This window comes from Megalopta genalis, chromosome 7 (assembly GCF_051020955.1).
Source record: "Megalopta genalis isolate 19385.01 chromosome 7, iyMegGena1_principal, whole genome shotgun sequence".
Taxonomy (NCBI): domain Eukaryota; kingdom Metazoa; phylum Arthropoda; class Insecta; order Hymenoptera; family Halictidae; genus Megalopta; species Megalopta genalis.
In genome coordinates, this window is record NC_135019.1 from 12,119,343 (window position 1) to 12,141,088 (window position 21,746).

Below are 21,746 nucleotides of genomic sequence, written 5' to 3' on the forward strand. Positions count from 1 at the left end.
TTTAATTATTTCATTATTATTTATTTAAGCACTGTAAACCTGTCATCGCGTTTAAGTCACAGAAGTTACTTTATTTTCGGATAGACACAAAATTGTGACTCCTTTTTGCCGAACTTCATCCACGCTAGGATCGGATAGTTCTGGAGCATCCAGTAAACTGCCATTAAAAAGTAATTAAACCATGTCCTGATCACGACGCCAATGTAGGGGGCACCTGCGGTACGAAGAGTAGGCTTAATTAGAATATAGACGCAACTTGTTGCTTTGAAACGGGCTGGCAACAAAATCGGTCAATATGCAACGTTCTCTCTCGATTAGTATTATTGCCAGATCAATTTGCCACATATAACTTACTGCATAAATACAAGGACCACTCGCGTTGCTTGTAATTATAAGTCGAGTACCATCCAAGTGGCTTGGGATCTATGAACAGAAAACACGATCGAATTTAGACCGTATCATGGAGTACTTTAGCCCCTTAATTTAAACTTTAACCCTTTGCCGTGCCATTTTCTTCATAATTGAACTGATAAGCACATTTTCAATTGTAGTAATTTCTTCGAAAAGAAAAAGAAAATTTATATTTATCGTAAGTCTACATTTACTGGGATGATTAAGTATTGATATATATTAATACTATATATTATATATTACTATATATTAATACTATATATTATATATTACTATATATTAATACTATATATTATATATTACTATATATTAATACTATATATTATATATTACTATATATTAATACTATATATTATATATTACTATATATTAATACTATATTAAGTATTGATCGCAAGAGGACAACATTTTATCCCGGCTTTAAAAAACGGAATAACATTGGTATTTAATAGGATATTACTAGAAAACTGCACCACATGAGTCTGACTCGTTAAAGTACGGCGAGAGGTTAAATAAGACTAAACGCCCTCGATTTTGTCCTTTGTCTCGATTATAAATTGTTTCAGACAACACGAGATATCAAGAAACAACACAAATTATAGAAATAACACGATACTCACTCTGCGCGTTAGCCAGAGAGTACGTCAACTCGAAGAAGGCGTCGGCGTCCAAGTTGAAATCGACGTACCAGAAACCGTTGATCGCGTTCGAAGCGAGTTTCACGAAATCCGGCGACGAGTTCTGTATGCGTTTGTTGAGCACGTCGGCTGCGATTCTCCTGCACAGCTCCGTGGTCTCCGCAACGTTTCGCCGAGCGATGTTCATCCTGGAAAATCTGGCGGTCGTATCGGCGAACGATTTCGATTCGCTTCGACTTTCTTACCGGTCGGAGATATCCAACAGATGACCCGTCACTCGCCACAAATGATTGAAGCCCGCCTGTTGCTCATGGGTGCAGTGCCCCAGTCCTACGCGATGGGGTGCTATCAGCGAGAACCCTAGGAACCCGAACTGCGTGATCGCCATGTCCTTTTGGTAGATCGAGTTCAGTCCCTGCTCGACGCGTCTCTTGCTCACTATTGCGTGCCTCCATCTAACTGCGTTCACCGCCTTGAACCACCTTCGACAACGTTACGTTAAACTAGATCCATGTAACTCGAGCATCTTGGACACGATTCGATTATTAACCCTTTCGCGCCGAGCGTCGTATACACAGGGTGTCCCAAAAATGTCTCGCAATCCGAAAGTAGGGGATTCCTGAGGTGATTTGAAGCAACTTTTTCCTTAGCGAAAATGCAATCCACGGCTTCGTTTACGAGTTATTAAACGAAAAACCGTGACCAATCAGAGGCGAGATCATTTGGCGCGAGACGGCCGAGTCAATCAGCGGAACTGGGCTCCGTGCACTCTTTGGCTGGGTCGCCGCGCACCAGCCGAGCTCGCCTCTTATTGGTCAGAGTTTTTCGTTAATAACTCGTAAACGAAGCCTCGGAGAAAATTTTCGCAAAGGAAAAAGTTGCTTCAAATGACCTCAGGAAGCTCCCATTTCCGGATTACGAGACATTTTCGGGACATTCTGTATGCGACGCCCGTATGAACAGGTCGTCGAGTGGATGCCGAAACCGCGAGACATTCTTTCTCCGATTAGCGCACGTAAATAGTTTAGGCTTGCGCCTACCACCACCCCCCGAGGAGGGTGCTTTCGACGATTTCAGGGTGTCTAAGGCCAGAATCGATTCAACTGTTGGATCTACCTCCGTGGCATTGTTACAAACAGCTGATCATCTGAAATTGCTATTAACCCTTTAGCGCCGAGCGCCGCATATATGCGGCATCCACTCGACGACCTGTGGGTACGGGCACCGCATATATGCGGCATCGAAATGAAGTGTATACAGAAGACGCGGATGTGTAATTTGTAGCAAAAATGATAAAAGAACGGATTCGCGGTACGAGTGCAAAGATAGCGATGTTGGCCTTTGTATAGATCAGGAGTGTCAAACTCGCGGCCCGAGATGAACATTTTTGCGGCCCAGTCAATATATCCGACGCAAAGTAAAAATCAAATAGAAATAGTCTCGGCCAATAAAATTTCTCCCGAAATGGGAAAGATAGTATCAGAGAAGAGATGTCAAGTATCAAGACGTAATCAATAATTTAACTTTATATATGTTTATTACAGTGTACTAGTCAAAATAAAAATATTTGTTTCTATGAACATTGATACTTTTTTACGGCCCACCTAAAGTTAAGCATTGTTTATTTGGCCCAAGTTAGCTTTTGAGTTTGACACCCCTGGTATAGAACCTTGCTTTCGAATATATCACACAGCATTATATTATTAGTTTTTACATATTATTATGTTCTAATAATTTTCGTCTCGTTATTAATTATATTAAACATTTAATCGTTAGGCTTTGTAATTATATAAAAACCTATGTTACCTATAATTTTGTAAATCTTTTTAAATTAAAAATGTAAATATACTTGTTACATTAGAGCAACGATTGTTTTATTCGGCACAGTTATTATTTAAGACTTAGAACATCATATATACAGAAACCACGCGCACTGTGTATATTTCCGGAGCGAGTTTCCGTTCAGTGTCGGTACTTCGGCGGATGCAGCTGCCGCAGCGAAAGGGTTAATAATCGAAACGAAATTTTTAGTGCTTTCCTTTTGTTATTGCCATCTAAGAGAAGCTAGAAACAACATTAGGATTAGAAAATATGTTTACATGCATATTTGAATCTGCTCCGTAGCTCGTAGCTTTCTTATCAATGACCTTGCGCGTGCTGAGTTATCGCATAGTCGACGATGACTTCCTTATCTCCAAGAAATAACAACTAAACTTGAAACGGAGAACCGAACAAATTAAATAATTATATGGTACATGAAGATCCGAATATTTTACATATTAATTTCTGCTTATCGTATGGATGAGATTCGGATTAGCATTGAATTACTATTGTATAATCTACTGTTACGCAATGACATCCTACTTTAAGAATTGATGTACAGTGAACCACCTTTTAAAACATAATAACTTCTTTAAAACTGTGACTAAATGACTTGAATTTTTTTTAGATAATAGATGGAATAGTTTTCTAGACGATGACTAAAATGCTTTTCTTTTTTTTAATTTTGCTATTACTTGGAGTGACCAAAAAAGATAAGAAACTCTCGCTTTTTAACTTTTTTATCCGAGCCTATAGCAAAAATTTAAAAAATGCCTTTCGTAGATCTCGGTAACTTATATGCGGGCTGAAAATTTAACTCGGAATCTAGCTACAGGCGTTGAAAGATTTAAAAATTTGGATTTTGGATTTCTTCCAGTTTATGTGGTCAAAATCGTTATAAAACTGCGATTTTTACCATCTTTAATTTTGTATAAATCAAAACAACGTCAACTGATTTCGATAAAATTTTCAGCATACGTTGTAAGTTACCGAGATCTACGAGAAGCATTTTTTAAATTTTCGTTACAGGCTCAGATAAAAAAAGTTAAAAAAACGAGAGTTTTTTATGTTTTTAGTAAGTAATACCAAGTAATAGCAAAAAATAAAGAAAAAAAGAGTATTTTGATCATCATCTTAGAAGACCAGTCCCGCTATCATCCAAAAAAGATTCAAGTTCACTTAGACCAGTTTCAAAAAGGTTATTGCGTTTTAAAAGCTACGCGAACACTCTTGCGAGCACTGTAAGTAATCTGCCTGTCCACGAAACTTACTTCGAATCCGGCTTCAGCATGTCCGAGCTGTAAAGTTCATACATCAGTAACAACGTTGCCGAGTATCGTTTAAAGGAGGACAGGTGAGTTTCGCTTTTCTTCGTATAATTAAGCACCTGCGTTATGAATATTCAAATTAATTCAATCTATTTGCAGTCGGCCTTGACCGGCGCAGTTACCTCAATTATATCGGGGACGCATAAAATGGAAATCAAGCCCGTAAAGCTCGCGACTCCGAATGCCAGTAAATTCTTCACATAAAACTCTTGACCCCTGTAATCGAAACAAACAATAAGTCGATTCGTCGTACGATGAGAAAATACATTTTTTTAATAGTCTTAGTAGCATATTACAGTAATGTCTCTCTAATTGACGCTCAGATTGTCCACAGAAATGGACAATTTGGGAAGAGGAGATAAGATTATTCGAGCCTTGTGGCTTGTTTTTTATGGTTATCGATTGTCAAAAATTACAATATTAAATATAAATTATATATAATATAATATATTATATATTATATTATATTATAATATATTATATATATTATAATTATATAATATATTATATTATATTATAATATATTATATATATTATAATTATATAATATATTATATTATATTATAATATATTATATATATTATAATTATATAATATATTATATATAATATAATATTATAATTTATCATAATCTATCAAAAATTATAATATTAAATATAATATAATATAATATATAATATAATATATTATATTATAATATATAATTATACATATTATATTATATAATATATATATCATATATTATATTATATTATATTATATTATATTATAATTTATATTTAATATTATAATTTTTGACAATCGATAACCATAAAAAACGAGCCACAGAAATGGACAATTTGGGAAGAGGAGATACGATTAATTTGAGTCTTGCGCCTCGTCTTTATAATTACCGATTCTCAACAACTATATAAAAACGAGGCGCAAGACTCGAATAATCGTGTCTCCTCTTCCCAAATAGTCCATCTTTTAAAAGACATTACTGCAGTTCGATTAGGATATTTTTAGCAGCCTCATCCGATGATATTTTTCGCTAACTCACTTCCGAAACAGCTTCTCGTCGAACCAGAACGGTAGATCCTTCGGCGTGACCTCGACGTATTCCGGATCGATGGTGGATCTATCCTCGATGATCATTTTGAAGTGTTCCTCCACCGAGGCCGGTTGAGCTGTCGGGAAAACAACGAACGGATAAACAAGGAAACAATGTTTAGAAACGTCGAACGAACGTCGCTCACCATCGTCGATGTGTTGTTCCTGTTTCATGATTCGCACGGTAACGCGAGCGCTGCAACAAACGCGACGAACGATCAATTAACCTGGCAATTACTTAAGCCACGTCGCAGGAGAGACCAGTCGATGAAACGACAATTAAAATAATGTTTAATGGGACAAAAATAATGTTTAATGGGACAAAAATTTGTTTAATGGGACAAAAATTCCCCGGTTAATTAGAGCCGTAAACACTTCTTTGCCGGTTTCGGCGACTTTGAACTTTGAACTATCGCTGTCAATGCGAAACGAGAAATCGTTCGGTAAATAGTCGCAGCGTGTTTAGCAGACCCGTAGCATTGTAATCGGTTTCACGTGGAACAACAGAAGCGGACCACGATTCTACTTCCACGGCTATCCAAACAAATTGCAAACGTCATGCAACGTTGCACGCGACGTACGCCCACAAGCAAAGGTCATCATCATCATCGTCGTTGTTGCAGCATCTATTATTACGTTTCGTCGATTATCCAGCAACGACGATGATTTCCGTTTCACCTTTCTCTCTTCCTGCTTACACGTGCCGGGAGGACCACCGTAGATCGAGTGCACCAGGATCGCAGAATTCAACTGATAATAAGTGGCGCACAAGGTTGAACCGTTTCACAGCACACACAGAAACTGCAGCGCAACGGGTGACTATAGTGCGTCATGTATCTACGATGCAACGGGGAACTATAGCGCGTCGAGAGGCTACGGTTGCAGCGAGGAGAATCTGCGCTCGCAGCAGTACTCGCGGCGAAACTGATTCGTGTGTGCCGATCAAGGAAGTTGCTCCGTCAGAAGTCTTCCATCGCCGATGAACAGGTTCGCAGTATCATGTGATCTTTCTAGCAGAGACGATTGGCTGCGTGCCCCGAGGTAAAAGGCCAAAAATTGTGGAACATTCAGCTGTAACACGGCACGTGTGTACCCGCGCGGCGGACAATTTTTCAGCTTACCAGCCGAAGTTCTCGCGAAATCGCAGAGCTCGTCCCAGTGATTGATTATTATCTGATTACATATATCGAATTGATTAGGATAACGTTAATCGAGGCGATCGTGTGAAATTAATCTTTACTGGAATAAATCGGTGATCACTTTGTCGCAATCGGCGATCATTAATCAGCGAATTATCGTTCGTTTCGGCAGCTTCGCGAAATAGCGAACAGAGTCCCTCTTATCCGAACGTTTATTTTTGTATTATCCTGACACCGTAACATTCTATTATCCAGCAGTTTTATTCAAGTTCCGTGCTAGACGATAATGTATCTGAATAATCGAACCTTTGCAACATTTGTACATTTATACCGATAATAGAACGTTTCGGCAGCAGAATATTGTAAAGATAAATGTTCGGATAACGGAGTGAACTATCATTCCTTATCGAACGTACGTCGCGTTCTACGTGACACACATTAGACCTGAATATCTGACGTCCGATAAGGGTTATAGTTCTTTCGTTTGCGAAGCGAAGACTGCGATCTTGTTCTAACATACAAATATTGCTAAACGCTCGCAAATGGGCTGTCTTCTGTTTGCCGAACAAGCAAACTGTACGCGTCGAAAACATTTTTAGAGATTACATATTATCGATATATTATCGACCGTAGATCAGAGTAATCTGCAATCGCGGACGTATGATTAATTCGTTTTGACGAGCTCGCAAAATAACGAATATCATTGTATTTCTTTCGGTTTACAAAGCGAAGTCTGCGATCACGGTTTAACATTGAAATACAGTAAATTTTCTTTAATTTTCCTTCAGCTTGTAAACAAACATGGACAATTCGGGGGGAGTAGATACGACAGCCTCGCACCTCGTTTTTATAATTGTTAACAATCGGCAATTATAAGAATAAACCGCGAGGCTCGAATACAGTAATTTCTCTCTAATTATAATAATCTAATCTAATAATAATCTCCTCTCTGCGCTCAGATTGCGCAGAAAAATGGACAATTTGGGATGACAGAGATACGATTATTCGGGCCTTGCGTCTCGTTTTTCTAATTGTTGACGATCGGTAACTAATCGTCTATTTTTATTGTCTTTTAAATTTTTATTTTTATTTTATTTTTATTTCAATTTTTATTGTCTTCTATTGTCTATCAAATTGTCTATTTTTGTGCGCAATCTGAGCGCGAATTAGAGAGAAATTACTGTAATCGTATCTCCGGTAAAATTATAAATAGTATAAATAAATAGTATAAATAGTATAAATAGTATAAATTGTCCAGTTTTGTTTAGAAACCGAAGGAAAATTGGAGATAATTTATCGCAATGCTAAACGTTCGCAAATGGACTATCTTCTGTTTGTCGAACAAGTTCCTTTAAACGTCGTAAACATTTTTAGAGATAACTTAATCTTCGGCGTACACGTGTCGTACGATATATTATCGGCCGTAGATGAATAATTTCCAAACGACGCGCGCACTTCAACTGAAACAATCCGCAGCTCGAAGAACTGTATCCGCCAAACAGGTATCCGCCAGTACACTATGATAATGAAGAGCGCAGTGTCTCAGCATACCTGACCAAGTTCTAGCTCAGGCACTACGGGAGAGGGGGTACGGCTAACGAGTGTGACGCATCATGGCGGCTAGATGACTAATTCTAGGGGATCCTTTCCCAAGTGTATGGAGAAGACATTAGCCTAGGAGAAAGCGCGTAATTAATTATACCGCGGATTTCACGCACTTGTGACAAAAATCATTAGTATACATTCCAAGCAATCGAGTCATTCAAAGAATTTAAAGACGCTATCGTATTATGTTCAACTCGTTTAAATGTTTATTGAATTCCTGCATTTTGCGGTCAGTGCGAACGACGTTTATTTTGCACAAAGATCTGGAAACGCGTGAACGCGTAATAATTAAACGCACAATCCCCGATGACTTCGCAATTATTATTACGAATTTTTACGAATTTTTATTATGTTAGAAGATAGACGAAGCTTCAGGAGATAAACAAAAAAATACTATAAACGCACGAGATTCGCAGTTCGATTCGACAGAAGATCTATTTTCACCGCAATTTACCGAGCGGATCGACGCGCGATCATAATCTTGATATAACCTTGACAAAAATCATTAGTTCAAATTCCAAACAATCAAGTCATTTAAAGAATTTAAGAACGCTATCGTATTATGTTCAACTCGTTAAAATGTTTATTGAACTCCTGCATTTTGCGATCAGTGCGAACGACGTTCATTTCGCACAAAGATCCGGAAACGCATAATTAATATATATTAATAAACGCGTAATTAAACGCACAATCACCGACGACTTCGCGACGTTAGAAGATAGACGAAGCTTCAGGGGACAAACAAAGAAAGTACCATAAACGAGGGAGATTCGCAGTTCGATTCGACAGAAGATCTATTTTCACCGCAATTTACCGAGCGGATCGACGCGCGATCGATTGAAATCGAGAATGGAGTCTTTCGAAATCGTCAAGTTTCGAGTGTCTGCGTAGTTCTCCAAGATTCGTTTTCTCGCGTTTACGGTTGTCGCCGACGGCTCGCAGAATATGGCGGATCGAGGCCGACTTCGCCGCCTGTTTCAGCTCCATATAAAATACGAACACCGCTGCCGAAGATCCGAGAAACAACAGCAAGAACCCGGCCGCTAGTGGCATCAGTCCGAGGACCTGGACATCACCTTCGTATCCGTCATGTTCGACGAGAACCTCGCGGAGGTTCTGACTATCGTATCTCCGAGTGACGTCGTTCAAATGCCAGTCGACTATACCAGTTTCCTTTAGCGACAATATTATCTGCAGAGGAGAGAGAAAACACTATCAAGACGGATCCCGTCAGTCTATGTACGTTCTACAAAAATCTACATTTGCACAAGTATCCGCAGTCTAGCGACCGCAAAATAAATTCGGCAAAAATTGTTGCACGGAAATGAGCATAACAATAATTGTACCCTGTTCACAGGTGTCAGGAGCCACTGCTGCAGGCCGAAGGCTGCGTAGAAACGTCCAATCGGTGTTTTCATGAGTCTGTAATTCTGTTATCATCGAAATGATAATTAATTCATGCGTAATCAATTGAAAATAACGATACTCGTGTTTACTCAACAGTCGCTTATCTAACATTATACGGACGCAAGAGATCGGCTGCATCTCCGCGGATCGAAGAAATATACAAATAAATACAGTAGAGCCTCGATTAACCGAATCGGATCTTCCTCGATCTTTATTATTCAGATTTTTTATTATTCCAAGTAATAAGGATGGACCTCAAATTTTTGTCCCAAAAATGTCTCGCAATCCGAAAGTGACGGGTTCCTCAGGTCACTTGAAGGAACTTTTTCCTTTACAAAAATTTTCTCCGAGGCACCGTTAACGAGTTATTAACGAAAAACAGTGACCAATAAGAATCGAGTACGGCTGACGCGAGGCGGCCCAGTCAACCAGCGCACAAAGCCCAGTTCCGCTCATTGGCTCGGTCGCCACGCGCCAGCTGAGCTGGGCTTTGACCGCCTCGACCGCTGGCGCCGTTGGCTCGGCCGGCTCGCGCCCGCTGAGCTGGGATTCGACCGCCTCGACCGCTGGCGCCGTTGGCTCGGCCGTCTCGCGCCAGCTAAGCTGGGATTCGACCGCTCGACCGCTGGCGCCGTTGGCTCGGCCAGCTCGCGGCAGCTGATCTCGCCTCTGATTGGTCACTGTTTTTCGTTAATAACTCGTTAACGGTGGCTCGGAGAAAATTTTTGTAAAGGAAGAAGTTGCTTCAAATGATCCGAGGAACCCGCCATTTCTGGATTGCGAGACATTTTTGGGACACCCTGTATTATTGAATCAATAATTTATCGAAATTAAAACGAATTTAACTTTAATAATTTCAATTCCAAATTCGGATAATCGAAGTTCCACTGTGTCGAAAATATAAGGAGGAAAATCATGGAGGCACGCGGAATCAAACTTTCACGTATCCGTCGAGATTTGGCGATCGATGTGGCATACCTGCAAAGCGCTATTCCGCACGTAGTTTTCCGGAAAGAAACACGATCCGATCATCTTCCCGGGAACAACTAAATCCGTTTGTACAGTGAGCTTCGTCCATTCCTTGAAACTGTCAACGTGACGGTACCTACTCGGCAATTGCATCGAATATGGATCCTGCGAAAATCGATGTCTGATTTCTAGTTACAAAATAATTTTTACGTTATCATGTTTGTTTATACCGCATCGAATACGGATCCTGCGAAAATCGATGTCTGATTTCTAGTTACAAAGTAATTTTTACGTTATCATGTTTGTTTATACCGAAAAGAGTGTTACAAGAATAGCTGCTCTATAAGTTGCAAGACTCGATTTGATGTGCATAAACTGCACTAAGTCCTATAAAATAAAAACAGCGTAGGTCAGGAAAAGCTATCTTGGATTTAGAGTGTTAATTAAAAGCTAAGGGTTAATATTTTTTATTTGTTTACTTTATTCTCTCTCTCTAGCCTGACCCTAAAATATTCTAAACATCTTGAAATTTGAGAATACGTTTCTGTTTCCACTAAAATTACAATTCAAATAGCCAATGGTCGCTGCTTTTTACGCGCGACGAGTATACTCGTCCCGACACAAAATACTGCCGCTTCTCCATAACGAGTGTACTCGTCAAGCACAGTTAACTGGTTAATTGACATAACCTTGAAATTTGGGAATATATTTTTGTTTCCACTAAAATTACAATTTAAATAGCCAATGGTCGCTGCTTTTTACGCGCGACGAGTATACTCGTCCCGACACAAAATACTGCCGCTTCTCCATAACGAGTGTACTAGTCGAACACAGTTAACTGGTTAATTGACATAACCTTGGAATTTGAGAATATATTTTTGTTTCCACTAAAATTACAATTTAAATAGCCAATGGTCGCTGCTTTTTACGCGCGACGAGTATACTCGTCCCGACACAAAATACTGCCGCTTCTCCGTGACGAGTGTACTCGTCAAGCACAGTTAACTGGTTAATTGACATAACCTTGAAATTTGGGAATATATTTTTGTTTCCACTAAAATTACAATTTAAATAGCCAATGGTCGCTGCTTTTTACGCGCGACGAGTACACTCGTCCCGACACAAAATACTGCCGCTTCTCCGTGACGAGTGTACTCGTCGAACACTGTTAGCTGGTTAATCGTCGCTGGACATACCGAGGGATCGATGTAGTCCTCGAACGGCGGTGTCTGACCCATATTCGCCCATGACAGATTCGTCGCGAGGAACTGTTCGATGGTATCGATTCTGGAAACGCATCAACCAAGCCCAGCGTCTCGCTTTTATATGTATATATATACCGTTCGCAAAAGCAGGCTCGGCCCCGCCGAGCTTTCGTATTCCGGCTATTACCTGCTCTCGTATTCCGAAGTTGCCAGTCTGGCTGCTAGGCTGCTGCAATAAGCGGTAATTATTAACCATCCCGCGGTCTGCCAGAGAAGTATCTGGAGTTTGTTGTTCCCAACAGTTTTCGGCACGGAACTGCTCAGCAAACAACCGATCAGCTCGGTCACGGTAATTAGGTAGTTCCGGAAACCTGAAGAATACGGATTAGCCCGGCCAATTAACGCGATCGCCGCGCATATCATCGTTCGTATATCGGAAACTATTGCACCGCCGCGCTTTCCGCCGCGATTTTTCCGACGTTTTGACAGGATCGTTACCTCGGGGACGAACCGTGCAAGCCACCCGGCAGAAGGAAGTTCGCCGAGGAATTTATCCGCACGCAAACGTCGGTAAAATTGCGTTCGTCGCCAAGCTGTAGATTCTTTATTAAAAATTAAGGGGTGGCATTCGGGCGAAGTTCGACTAACTAACGGTAATCTTCGGGATGAAATTTCGAAAATGTGCAGTTCGACAGGATTTTTTGTACGCTGATTCGAATGTACGCGCGAATTATTTTGCCAACTAATTTTCTCGATGATAAACAAAGCTTTTTTACGCGAAAACTGTCGGATTGAAAAATCCGTACCCGATTCTATTCGGCGACATGTACATACACAAACTGCAGTAAACACGTCGGTTCGAAAACTTTATTATTGTTCGAGTTATTTTGGTGATAATTATTAATTATTGGTACCACGGCCGTCCATCTATCATAGAAAGAGAGTGAGAGAGAGAGAAAGAGAGTGGGGCGAAATTTTATTCGAACGACGCACGGGAGATGAAAGAGTATCGAATAAAATTTTATTCGACGATGTCGAATAAATATCGGATCGAATGAAAATTTGTCAAGCATGCTGAGAAACGGAGGAAGGACGGCAGAAATCGATAGAATTTCGCGTGCGCGAGTCAACATCGGCTGAACCGAGCCGCTCGTTTCGATTCGTGTTCCACTATTATCGGAAACTGCGTAATGGCCATTTTAATATGAATTAATCAGAAGCGGGAAACATCGAATTTTCTACAATCAGCGGATCGGAAAAGATACGGTTCGACACGCGATTGGTACACCGCGACTAATCGATATCGCGGACTTACGTTTCGGGAATTTCGGGACGATCCAGGCGCGAGCGCACGTGTACGAGCTAAGCAGGACGATCGCCAGGATCAGCAGGTACCAGACCTCTTTCGAGAACGGTTTCAGGATCGCCCAGAAGCTGGTCACGCGACGCGGACGAGGCACCATGAGACGCACGTGCATATTGCACAATGGTTGGGACAGCTGGATGTATTGATTCTGCGTCTGGGTGACCATGATGCTACCGATAGCGATGTCCGCCTGAAGATAAGAAGTACAGCAATGTCTCTCTAATTGACGCTCAGATTGGCCACGAAAATGGACAATTTAGGAAGAGGAGATACGATTATTCGAGCCTTGCGGTTCATTTCTGTAGTCGCGAATTAATCAACAACTATAAAAAACGAGCTGCGAGGCTCGAATAGTTATATCTCCTCTTCCCAAATTGTCTTTTTTTGCGTTCAGTTTGGAAACAAAAGTGGACAATTTGGAAAGAAGAAATACGATTATTCGCACCTCGCGACTCGGTTTTATAGCCGCCGATCGTCAACAACTATAAAAAACAAGCTGCGAGGCTCGAATAGTTATATCTCCTCTTCCCAAATTGTCCCTTTTTGCGTACAATCGGAGCGTCAATTAGGGAGAATTCACTGTATACAGAGAAGTATAGTGAAGTCTCCCTAATTGACGCTCAGCTTGGAAACAAAAATGGACAATTTGGAAAGAAGAAATACGATTATTCGAACCTCGCGACTCTGTTTTATAGCCGCCGATCGTCAACAACTATAAAAACGAGCCGCGAGGCACGAATAGTTATATCTCCTCTTCCCAAATTGTCCCTTTCTGCGTACAATCGGAGCGTCAATTAGGGAGAATTCACTGTATACAGAGAAGTATAGTGAAGACTCTGTAATTGACGCTCAGATTGTCCACAAAAATGGACAATTTGGAAAGAAGAAATACGATTATTCGCACCTCGCGACTCGGTTTTATAGCCGCCGATCGTCGACAACTATAAAAACGAGCCGCGAGGTTATGTCAAGGTCAAAAACGAGCTGCGAGGCTCGAACAATCGTATCTCAACTTCCCAAATTGTCCATTTTTGTGCACAATCTGAGCGCCAGTTAGGGAGACATTACTGTATTCATAGACGGAACAGTGGAGGACCGAATCCATCGATCGAACTCACTTGATTTTTGTAGAGCATCCCTATTATGCCACCTTCCCACGAGCCGTTGATCACTTCCCCGTATCTGCGAAAAGCTCAACTTGACGACCATGATTAATTATTCGACCGCGGATTTTATGCGGATTTTAAGCAAGAATGAGCGAGTGGAATCTAAAACGGTAAAGTCATTAGAAGAATTTCAGAATCTTGTCGCACTATTTTTCATGCGTCGAAAATATTGGAGGGAGAAATACAGTAAATTCTCCCCAATTGTCACTCGACGTGTAAACAGAACTGGACAATTTGGAAAGAGGAGACGCGATTATTCGAGTCTCGCGGCTCGTTTTTATAGTTGTCGACGATCGGCGGCTATAAAACCGAGTCGCGAGGTTCGAATAATCGTATTTCTTCTTTCCAAATTGTCCATTTTTGTTTCCAAGCTGAGCGTCGATTAGGGAGACTTTACTATACTTCTCTGTATACGGTTAATTCTCCCTAATTGACGCTCAGATTGTACACAAAAGAGAACAATTTTGGATGAGGTTTGCGGCTCGTTTTTATAGTTATCGATTGTCAACAACTATTAATAAACTACTGATAAACTAAAATCGTATCTTCTCTTCCCAGATTGTCTATTTTTGCGTAAAATCAGAGCGTCGATTAGCGAGAATTTCTGTAACTTTTGTTTCGTAAAATCGATGCAGGCAATTTTTATTTTGCATAAAGATCCGCATCGTTGGACTGCGGATTTTATGCATTTATGGTAAAAATGAGTGGGTGAAATCGGAAACAGCGAAAAGATTAAAGGAAACGAAGAACGTTCGCGTTCCTGAATGTTCAGCTGATTAAAATGATTACGAAAACGAATAAAATTGTACACTTGGTTCGTTCGTCTTGCTATTAATACGGGCAATTTTTATTTTGCATAAAGATACCGCGGTCTAGTTATTATAATAACGTCAACGGCGCGATACTTGCATGAGGTTCCCTTCCAGCTTCCTCGCGGTCCAAGTGAAGTTCAATTTCTCCGCGACGATCAGAAACAGCTGCACTTCGATGCCATCGAATCCTAATTTCATGATCGATTAAACGGTTCGACGTGATTAAAGGAGACGATATTTACCGCGGTCCGTTAGGTAAACGTCCTTTTCTCGGCTGTCGATGATCCTCTTCAGAGGATGTTTCCAAATCGTCATCGGTGGTCGATGGATGGTGGCGATCCGCAACTGTCTGCCGCGAAAATTGAAGTGCTCGTAGTTGTGCCCCATTTCTTCGTACCTGTTTGTCCAGAAAATCATTTTACGTCGCTATCAGCCCGCGGATGTTTTCGCATTTGCATGCTTTTTTACAATATAAGTGGACCAATGAGACCTGGACAGAATTTAGGTGTCGCGATTAGGCGACTTCAAAGATATATTTTTTTCATAGATATATCGAAGATATATGTTTTGTGTATTTCTGTTTAAAAATATATATACAGTATATTGCTGCATATATTTTTAAACATAAATACACAAAACATATATCTTTGAAATTATTTGCATATGTTTTGCATATTTATGTTCAAAAACATATGTAATATACTGCACTTATCTATGATGCTTATCTATATTGCTTATCTCGTTGAATTAATTTAGTATATTAGTCAGCACTTGTATCATAACCGGATCATAGTAGTAGCAGTTATCAATACGATGCTGAATATACACAGTGGTTTACGAAAGTAATCGTTACACCTTTTAAAATTTTTCAATGAATTTTTCGAAACCGAACTAAATAACTTGAATCTTTTTTTAGATGATAGAAGGACTAGTTTATATACTAGACGATGGCTAAAAAGCTTCTTTTTTTAAATTTTACTATTACTCGGAATGACTAATTTAATTTTTTTAATTTTACTATTAATGAAAGTTAAAAACACTCGTTTCTTTTACTTTTTTATCCGAGCCTATAAAAACTGCAGATTTCTTACAGCTTTTGCGATAAAACTGTGATATTTGCGATCTCTAATTTGTTGTAACTCATAACAACGTGAACCATTTTCGATAAAAGAGATAAAATATTTGTAAAACGAGAGATTTTTTTTTATGTTTTGTCATTCCAAATAATAGCAAAATTTAAAAAAAAAGCATTACAGTCATCATCTACTAAACTAGTCACTCTATCATCTAAAAAAAAATTCAAGTCATTCAAGTTCGGTTTTAAAATAGTTATTGCGTTTTAACCTTTTGCACTCGAGTGGCGACTCCGAGGCGCCATTAAAAATTGTTATGTCGCGTTTCAAAATAATTTTATGAATAAAATTTGTTTATATTCAAAGAACCGTTGAAAGCGTAACTGTTGCATGAGTCGCAAAATTCAATTGCATATATTCGAAATGCATTATGTTATATAAAATGGAAAAAACCGTGGATCGGGAGAACTGTTTTAAATTTTGCGTCGATTTGGGCTTCGAGTGCAAAGGGTTAAAAGGTGTACGAACATGTTTGTATGCCACCAACGAACCACGTTGCCAAAGCATTGTATCGACAATTGAACATCAACAGCGGAGAAAATTAGAACGTTTAACCCTTTGCACAGGAGTGGCGACCTCGAGGCGCCATTAAAAATTATGTCACGTCTCGAAATAATTTTACTAATGAAAATTTGTTTATATTTAAAGAGCCGTTGAAAGCGTAACTGTTGCATGGCTCACAACATTCAATGCCATGTGCACAAAATGCACTGGAGGTCGTATGAAATGGAAAAACCGTGGGTCGGAAGAACTGTTTTAAATTTTGCGTCGATTTGGGCTTCGAGTGCAAAGGGTTAAAAGGTGTACGAACATGTTTGTATGCCACCAACGAACCACGTTGCCAAAGCATTGTATCGACAATTGAACATCAGCAGCGGAGAAAATTAGAACGTTTAACCCTTTGCACAGGAGTGGCGACCTCGAGGCGCCATTAAAAATGATGTCACGTCTCGAAATAATTTTACTAATGAAAATTTGTTTATATTGTTATATTTGTTTATATTTATATGAAATGGAAAAACCGTGGGTCGGGAGAACTGTTTGAAATTTTCCGGTAATTCGGCTTCGAGTGCAAAGGGTGTTGATTTTCGAAAAACTCGTACAACGACGTCCGTCTCGAAAGAAGTCTCCTGAAAACTGGTCCACCTATCCGGCGCGTACCTGTCAACTTTGGCGAACAGTCGCGGCTTCAAGTAGTTCTCAGCCAGCTTCCAAATCCCCGAAACAGAGACGACGTTCACGTTCGCCGTTTCGTATACGGAGTCCTCGAGGATGGCGGAATCGTCGGAAGTCTGGTTGTTCACTACGACAAGGATCTCCGTTTTCCATGTCAGCGACGGTATTCTACGCGGGAGGCGGGGGGGGGGGAAACGATCGATTAAATTACGGTGGATCCGCCGTTTTATCCGTTGTCATACTTCTCGATCAGTCTCAGGATTTCGTCGTCGCTCGATCCCAGCAAGAAGTATCCGTCGCATTCGTAGGTGCTTCGCCTCAAGAGGTACTCGTACGGATAGACACTCCTGAATTGACTGAACAGTGCGACCGCGTCTCCGAGCGGGGCTGAAGAAAATTCTTGAATCAATAAGCGTCGGCGAAGCTTCGAAACCCCTCGCGCTACCGATAGGAAAAATTATTTGGCTGACCGGAGAAACATTTACGGTGAAATTCTCCCCGATGTTCCTTCAACCGGCAAACGAAAATGAACAATCTGGGAAGAGGAGATGCGATTATTCGTGCCTCGAGGTTCATTTTCATAGCTGCCGATTGTAACAACAATTATAAAAACGAAGTGCAAGGCTTCCCAAATTGTCCATTTTGGTTTACGAGCTGATGGAAAATTAGGGAGAATTTTAGAAAGAACAAATTTCAAGTGAAACGTGATTCGCGCTAATTTGTAATTAATTTAATCTTTGCGCTAGTCTATATCAACCCTTCGCACTCGAGCGTTGACTCTGGAGCAGCACTGAAAATCGTAACCAAAATAATTCTTACACTTCGATATTTGTTTATCCTTAAAAAAAAAAACTGTTAAAAGTGCAATCGCTATATAAAACACAAAATTCAATTTCATATGCATAAAATGCAATGAATCATGTAAAATGGGAATACTGTAGGTCAGAAGAATTACATATATTGGGTTCAAAGTTAAAAATGGCTTCGAGTGCAAAGGGTTAAGAAGAGTCGACACTTTTTTCTATCCGATAAGAAGAATGACGTCGCCGTAGAATTGTTGATATTAATCGTGCACATCCAAGGATTTCGACAAATTCGAGCAACGATTGTCGCAAACATTTTCTTCAATTTTTACCGCCTAGAAAAATCTCCAGAAGATCACCCCGCAAGACTTTAATTCATATTTTTCTGAATTCACAAAAGGATACACCCCTACCAACCACTAAAGAAAACGTTGCAGCACCCAGAGAAGGGGAACGACAGTTCGACCATAATCTGAAAGTCCTCGTCAGAGATCCAAGATTTGCTCTCGAGCGCAAGCAGGTCGCTTCGAATGGCCAGCGCAGGGAGAACAGCTTCGATGATGCATAGCGCGAGGATCCGCGTCATGATGAACCATAATCCATGGGAACGAGTTCTTCCCTCGAGCAACCGAAACGTAGAAGCGACTTCTTCGAGAGCGATTTTATTATTTTCGAACGAACTGAAACAAAACTGTTCAAAGAAACACAGGATGACGGCGCAGCCGGTTAATGCGAGCTGGCCAATCGCTGTGCCTTCGATTTGTTTTCGGGCATACCGTTCGCTTGATCTGTATTTATCGAATAAAAGATATTGCGTTACCTTCTCCGAAAATAAACGAAACGTAGTAATAAACGGAATAGAAAAATTTAATATTACAACAAATATCGTGTGATCACTTCGCATCAGAAAAAAAAGGAAAGAACTTATGGGACACTCTAATACTTCCATCGCTCGTCATATTCGTATGCCGAGTAATTTGAATTGACTGCTCATCTTCTCTAAACATAAACGAAACAAAATAATAAACGAAATAGAAAAATTTAATATTACAACAAATATCGTGTGATCACTTCGCATCAGAAAAAAAGGAAAGAACTTATGGGACACTCTAATACTTCCATCGCTCGTCATATTCGTATGCCGAGTAATTTGAATTGACTGCTTATCTTCTCTAAACATAAACGAAACAGAAAAATTTAATATTACAACAAATATCGTGTGATCACTTCGCATCAGAAAAAAAAGGAAAGAACTTATGGGACACTCTAATACTTCCATCGCTCGTCATATTCGTATACCGAGTAATTTGAATTGACTACTTATCTTCTCTAAACATAAACGAAACAAAATAATAAACGAAATAGAAAAATTTAATATTACAACAAATATCGTGTGATCACTTCGCATCAGAAAAAAAAGGAAAGAACTTATGGCACACTCTAATACTTCCATCGCTCGTCATATTCGCATGCCGAGTAATTTGAATTGACTACTCATCTTCTCTAAACATAAACGAAACAAAATAATAAACGAAATAGAAAAATGTAATATTTCTTATTCGACAAATAGTTAGACAAATTACGCCCGAAAACGAACGAAAGGCACAGCAACTGGACAGGGTTGAAAAGCAAAGGAAACAAACGAACAAAGAAATCGCCCGAAAACAAACCAGAGTCGCAGCAATTGATCTCTCCGCGGTAACCAGCTTCGCTAACCTAGGGTACTGGTTGCTCGAATAAGTGTCAAGGATCGTTCTCTTGAACGTAGTTCCCCCGATTTCGACCGCGAGGAGCTTTCCGTTCGAACGGAGTCCCGTTGCGGCATCGCGCAAACGCGGGCTCTCGCAATAATGTTTCCGGACGGTGTACGCGATTCGACACGGGGGGTTGCGACGGGGGGAATACACGCGGGGCGCGTGTGTATGCGTGCCGGTTGCGGTGCATACACAAGCGCGCGGTTTAACAGCAGCGAACGGTGCGCGGGCACGAATGCTCAAGGTGCAGTTTGATGACGGATAAGCATTGCGATAAAGAAGCCGGCGTAAATAGAATTATAGCCCGCGGCCGACGGCAAATGTAATTACGCGCGGAGCCTCGGGGCATTTTCGACGAGCTTCCGTATCGCTGGCGGTGTTTCTCCTTTCGTTGTCAGTCGTCGTAAATATATCATATCGACTGTCCTAATTCGAAACGCGTGCCACGCTTTCCGATAGATCTACGGTAATGTCTAGAGAATCGACGTAATCGATTGTACACAAGAATGGGCAATTTGGGAATAGGAGATACGATTATCCGAGCGTTGCGGTTCGTTTTTATAGTCTCGTATTGTCGAATAACTGTAAGAACGGTAGCTGCAGGGCTCGAATAATCGTATCTCCTCTTTCCAAATTGTCCATTTTTGTGGACGATCTGAGCGTGCGAAATAAAAAATTGTCTGCGTCGACCGCTAGATGAAGAAGTTGTACGCGATAGAACAGTATCTTTAAGTGCTTCAAATATTTCCACTGTTCCGGATCTGATCTGCTCTGTATTTGTGTCGTAAATGCGCAAAATCCGCGGTCTATTATTCGTCGCCGTGACTTCAATTCCCGACGTTGCTTCTCGTAACTGTCCGAAAACCAACAGTGTCCCATAAGTTCTTTCCGCGCCGCGCTACGCGAATGACTCTAACTGATTGTGTTTATATGCATAAACACGTAGGCTTATCTCTTGGCTATTTAGGGTATCGGTTTCAGTCGTCCCAGAGCTCTCGTAGAGTATGTTTCGTTGGTGACAAAGTTCCTTATCAAAGTTTTTCTGCGCCGTTCGATATGAATAGCCAAAATAAGCACATTTGCGGCATGTTATGCTTCATTGCTTTAAAAAAAGTGATAGGGCAAAGGACACTGCAAACGAGATTTGTACCGTTTACAGTGAATGGTTCTACGACTATTAGAACAGTCCGCAATTGGTTTGAGAGATTTAGAGCTGGCAATTTCGATTTGAAAGACGAAGACCGCAGCGGCCGTCCAACAACGACGGATGCGGACCTTACCAAAGATATGCTCGCTGAAAATCCGCGATATAGTGTGCGCGAGATAGCGGATACCACTAACATACCCAGGACAACGGTACATAAGCATTTAATCGAGATGGGATATGTGAATCGATTCGGAGTTCCACACCGTCGATAGGTGTTGACACCAGCCTTATGAACCGCGTCTCTACGTGCGATTTGCTTCTCCAACGACGTGGAAGAAATCCTTTCCTAAAGAGGCTTGTCACTGGAGACGAGACTTGTATTTTATACCAAAATGTGCATCGAAAACGAACTTGGTCAAAAGGAAATAGTCCCTCAATTGTTGCGAAGCCAGGACTTCGTCCGAAGAAAGTTCTTTCGTGCGTTTGGTGGGACTGGAAAGGCGTAGTCTACTACGAGCTCCTTCCTCAAGGTGAAACGATCAATTCGGCTAAATATTGTAATCAACTCGACGAATTGAAAGCCGCCATAGTAGAAAAACGGCCAGAATTGGCGAACCGATGCGGCGTCGTTTTTCATCGCGACAACGCGAAACCGCGTGTTGCGTTGTTCGTAAGACAAAAATTATTGCAGTTCGATTGGAACGTTCTACCTCATCCTCCGTACTCCCCAGACATTGCTCCATCCGATTATTAGTTGTTCTTCTCGTTAAAAAA

At 40.6% G+C, this 21,746-nt stretch overlaps 3 protein-coding genes across 9 annotated transcripts in view; 1 reads left to right on the top strand and 2 right to left on the bottom strand.

The window, feature by feature from the left end:
- On the bottom strand, positions 1–7,967 carry LOC117221782 (uncharacterized). Of its 4 annotated transcripts, none has more exons than XM_076523843.1 (9): positions 7,827–7,967; positions 5,437–5,486; positions 5,241–5,367; positions 4,321–4,414; positions 4,142–4,257; positions 1,295–1,531; positions 1,032–1,237; positions 355–423; positions 1–214 (listed from the first exon to the last, which is right to left on the bottom strand). In XM_076523843.1, the coding sequence occupies exons 2-9, from the start codon at positions 5,462–5,464 to the stop codon at positions 66–68; spliced, it is 1,026 nt and encodes a 341-aa protein (XP_076379958.1). In that variant the 5' UTR covers positions 5,465–5,486; positions 7,827–7,967; the 3' UTR covers positions 1–65. The 4 variants fall into 4 exon arrangements, with proteins under 4 accessions (XP_076379958.1, XP_033328878.2, XP_033328877.2 ...); XM_033472987.2 differs by lacking the exon at positions 7,827–7,967 and adding an exon at positions 5,989–6,132; XM_033472986.2 differs by lacking the exon at positions 7,827–7,967 and adding an exon at positions 5,969–6,110.
- The window catches only part of LOC117221781 (3-hydroxyisobutyrate dehydrogenase, mitochondrial), a 22,659-nt gene continuing 7,052 nt past the window's right edge, over positions 6,140–21,746 (top strand). The window contains exons 1-2 of one of the 4 annotated variants that reach the window (XM_033472979.2): positions 9,134–9,273; positions 9,392–9,454. In XM_033472979.2, coding sequence (XP_033328870.1) covers positions 9,451–9,454 — 4 coding nt within the window. In that variant the 5' untranslated portion in view covers positions 9,134–9,273; positions 9,392–9,450. Of the gene's footprint in view, positions 6,332–9,133; positions 9,274–9,391; positions 9,455–21,076; positions 21,503–21,746 lie in introns of those variants that run through there. The other 3 variants (XM_033472985.2, XM_033472982.2, XM_033472983.2) reach the window with 3 other exon arrangements.
- LOC117221780 (uncharacterized) lies at positions 8,353–19,214 on the bottom strand. The gene is made up of 12 exons (XM_076523810.1): positions 18,489–19,214; positions 17,511–17,709; positions 17,254–17,436; positions 15,202–15,356; positions 15,057–15,147; positions 14,100–14,163; positions 12,931–13,171; positions 11,803–11,986; positions 11,607–11,697; positions 10,420–10,575; positions 9,381–9,464; positions 8,353–9,225 (listed from the first exon to the last, which is right to left on the bottom strand). The coding sequence occupies exons 1-12, from the start codon at positions 19,018–19,020 to the stop codon at positions 8,845–8,847; spliced, it is 2,361 nt and encodes a 786-aa protein (XP_076379925.1). The 5' UTR covers positions 19,021–19,214; the 3' UTR covers positions 8,353–8,844.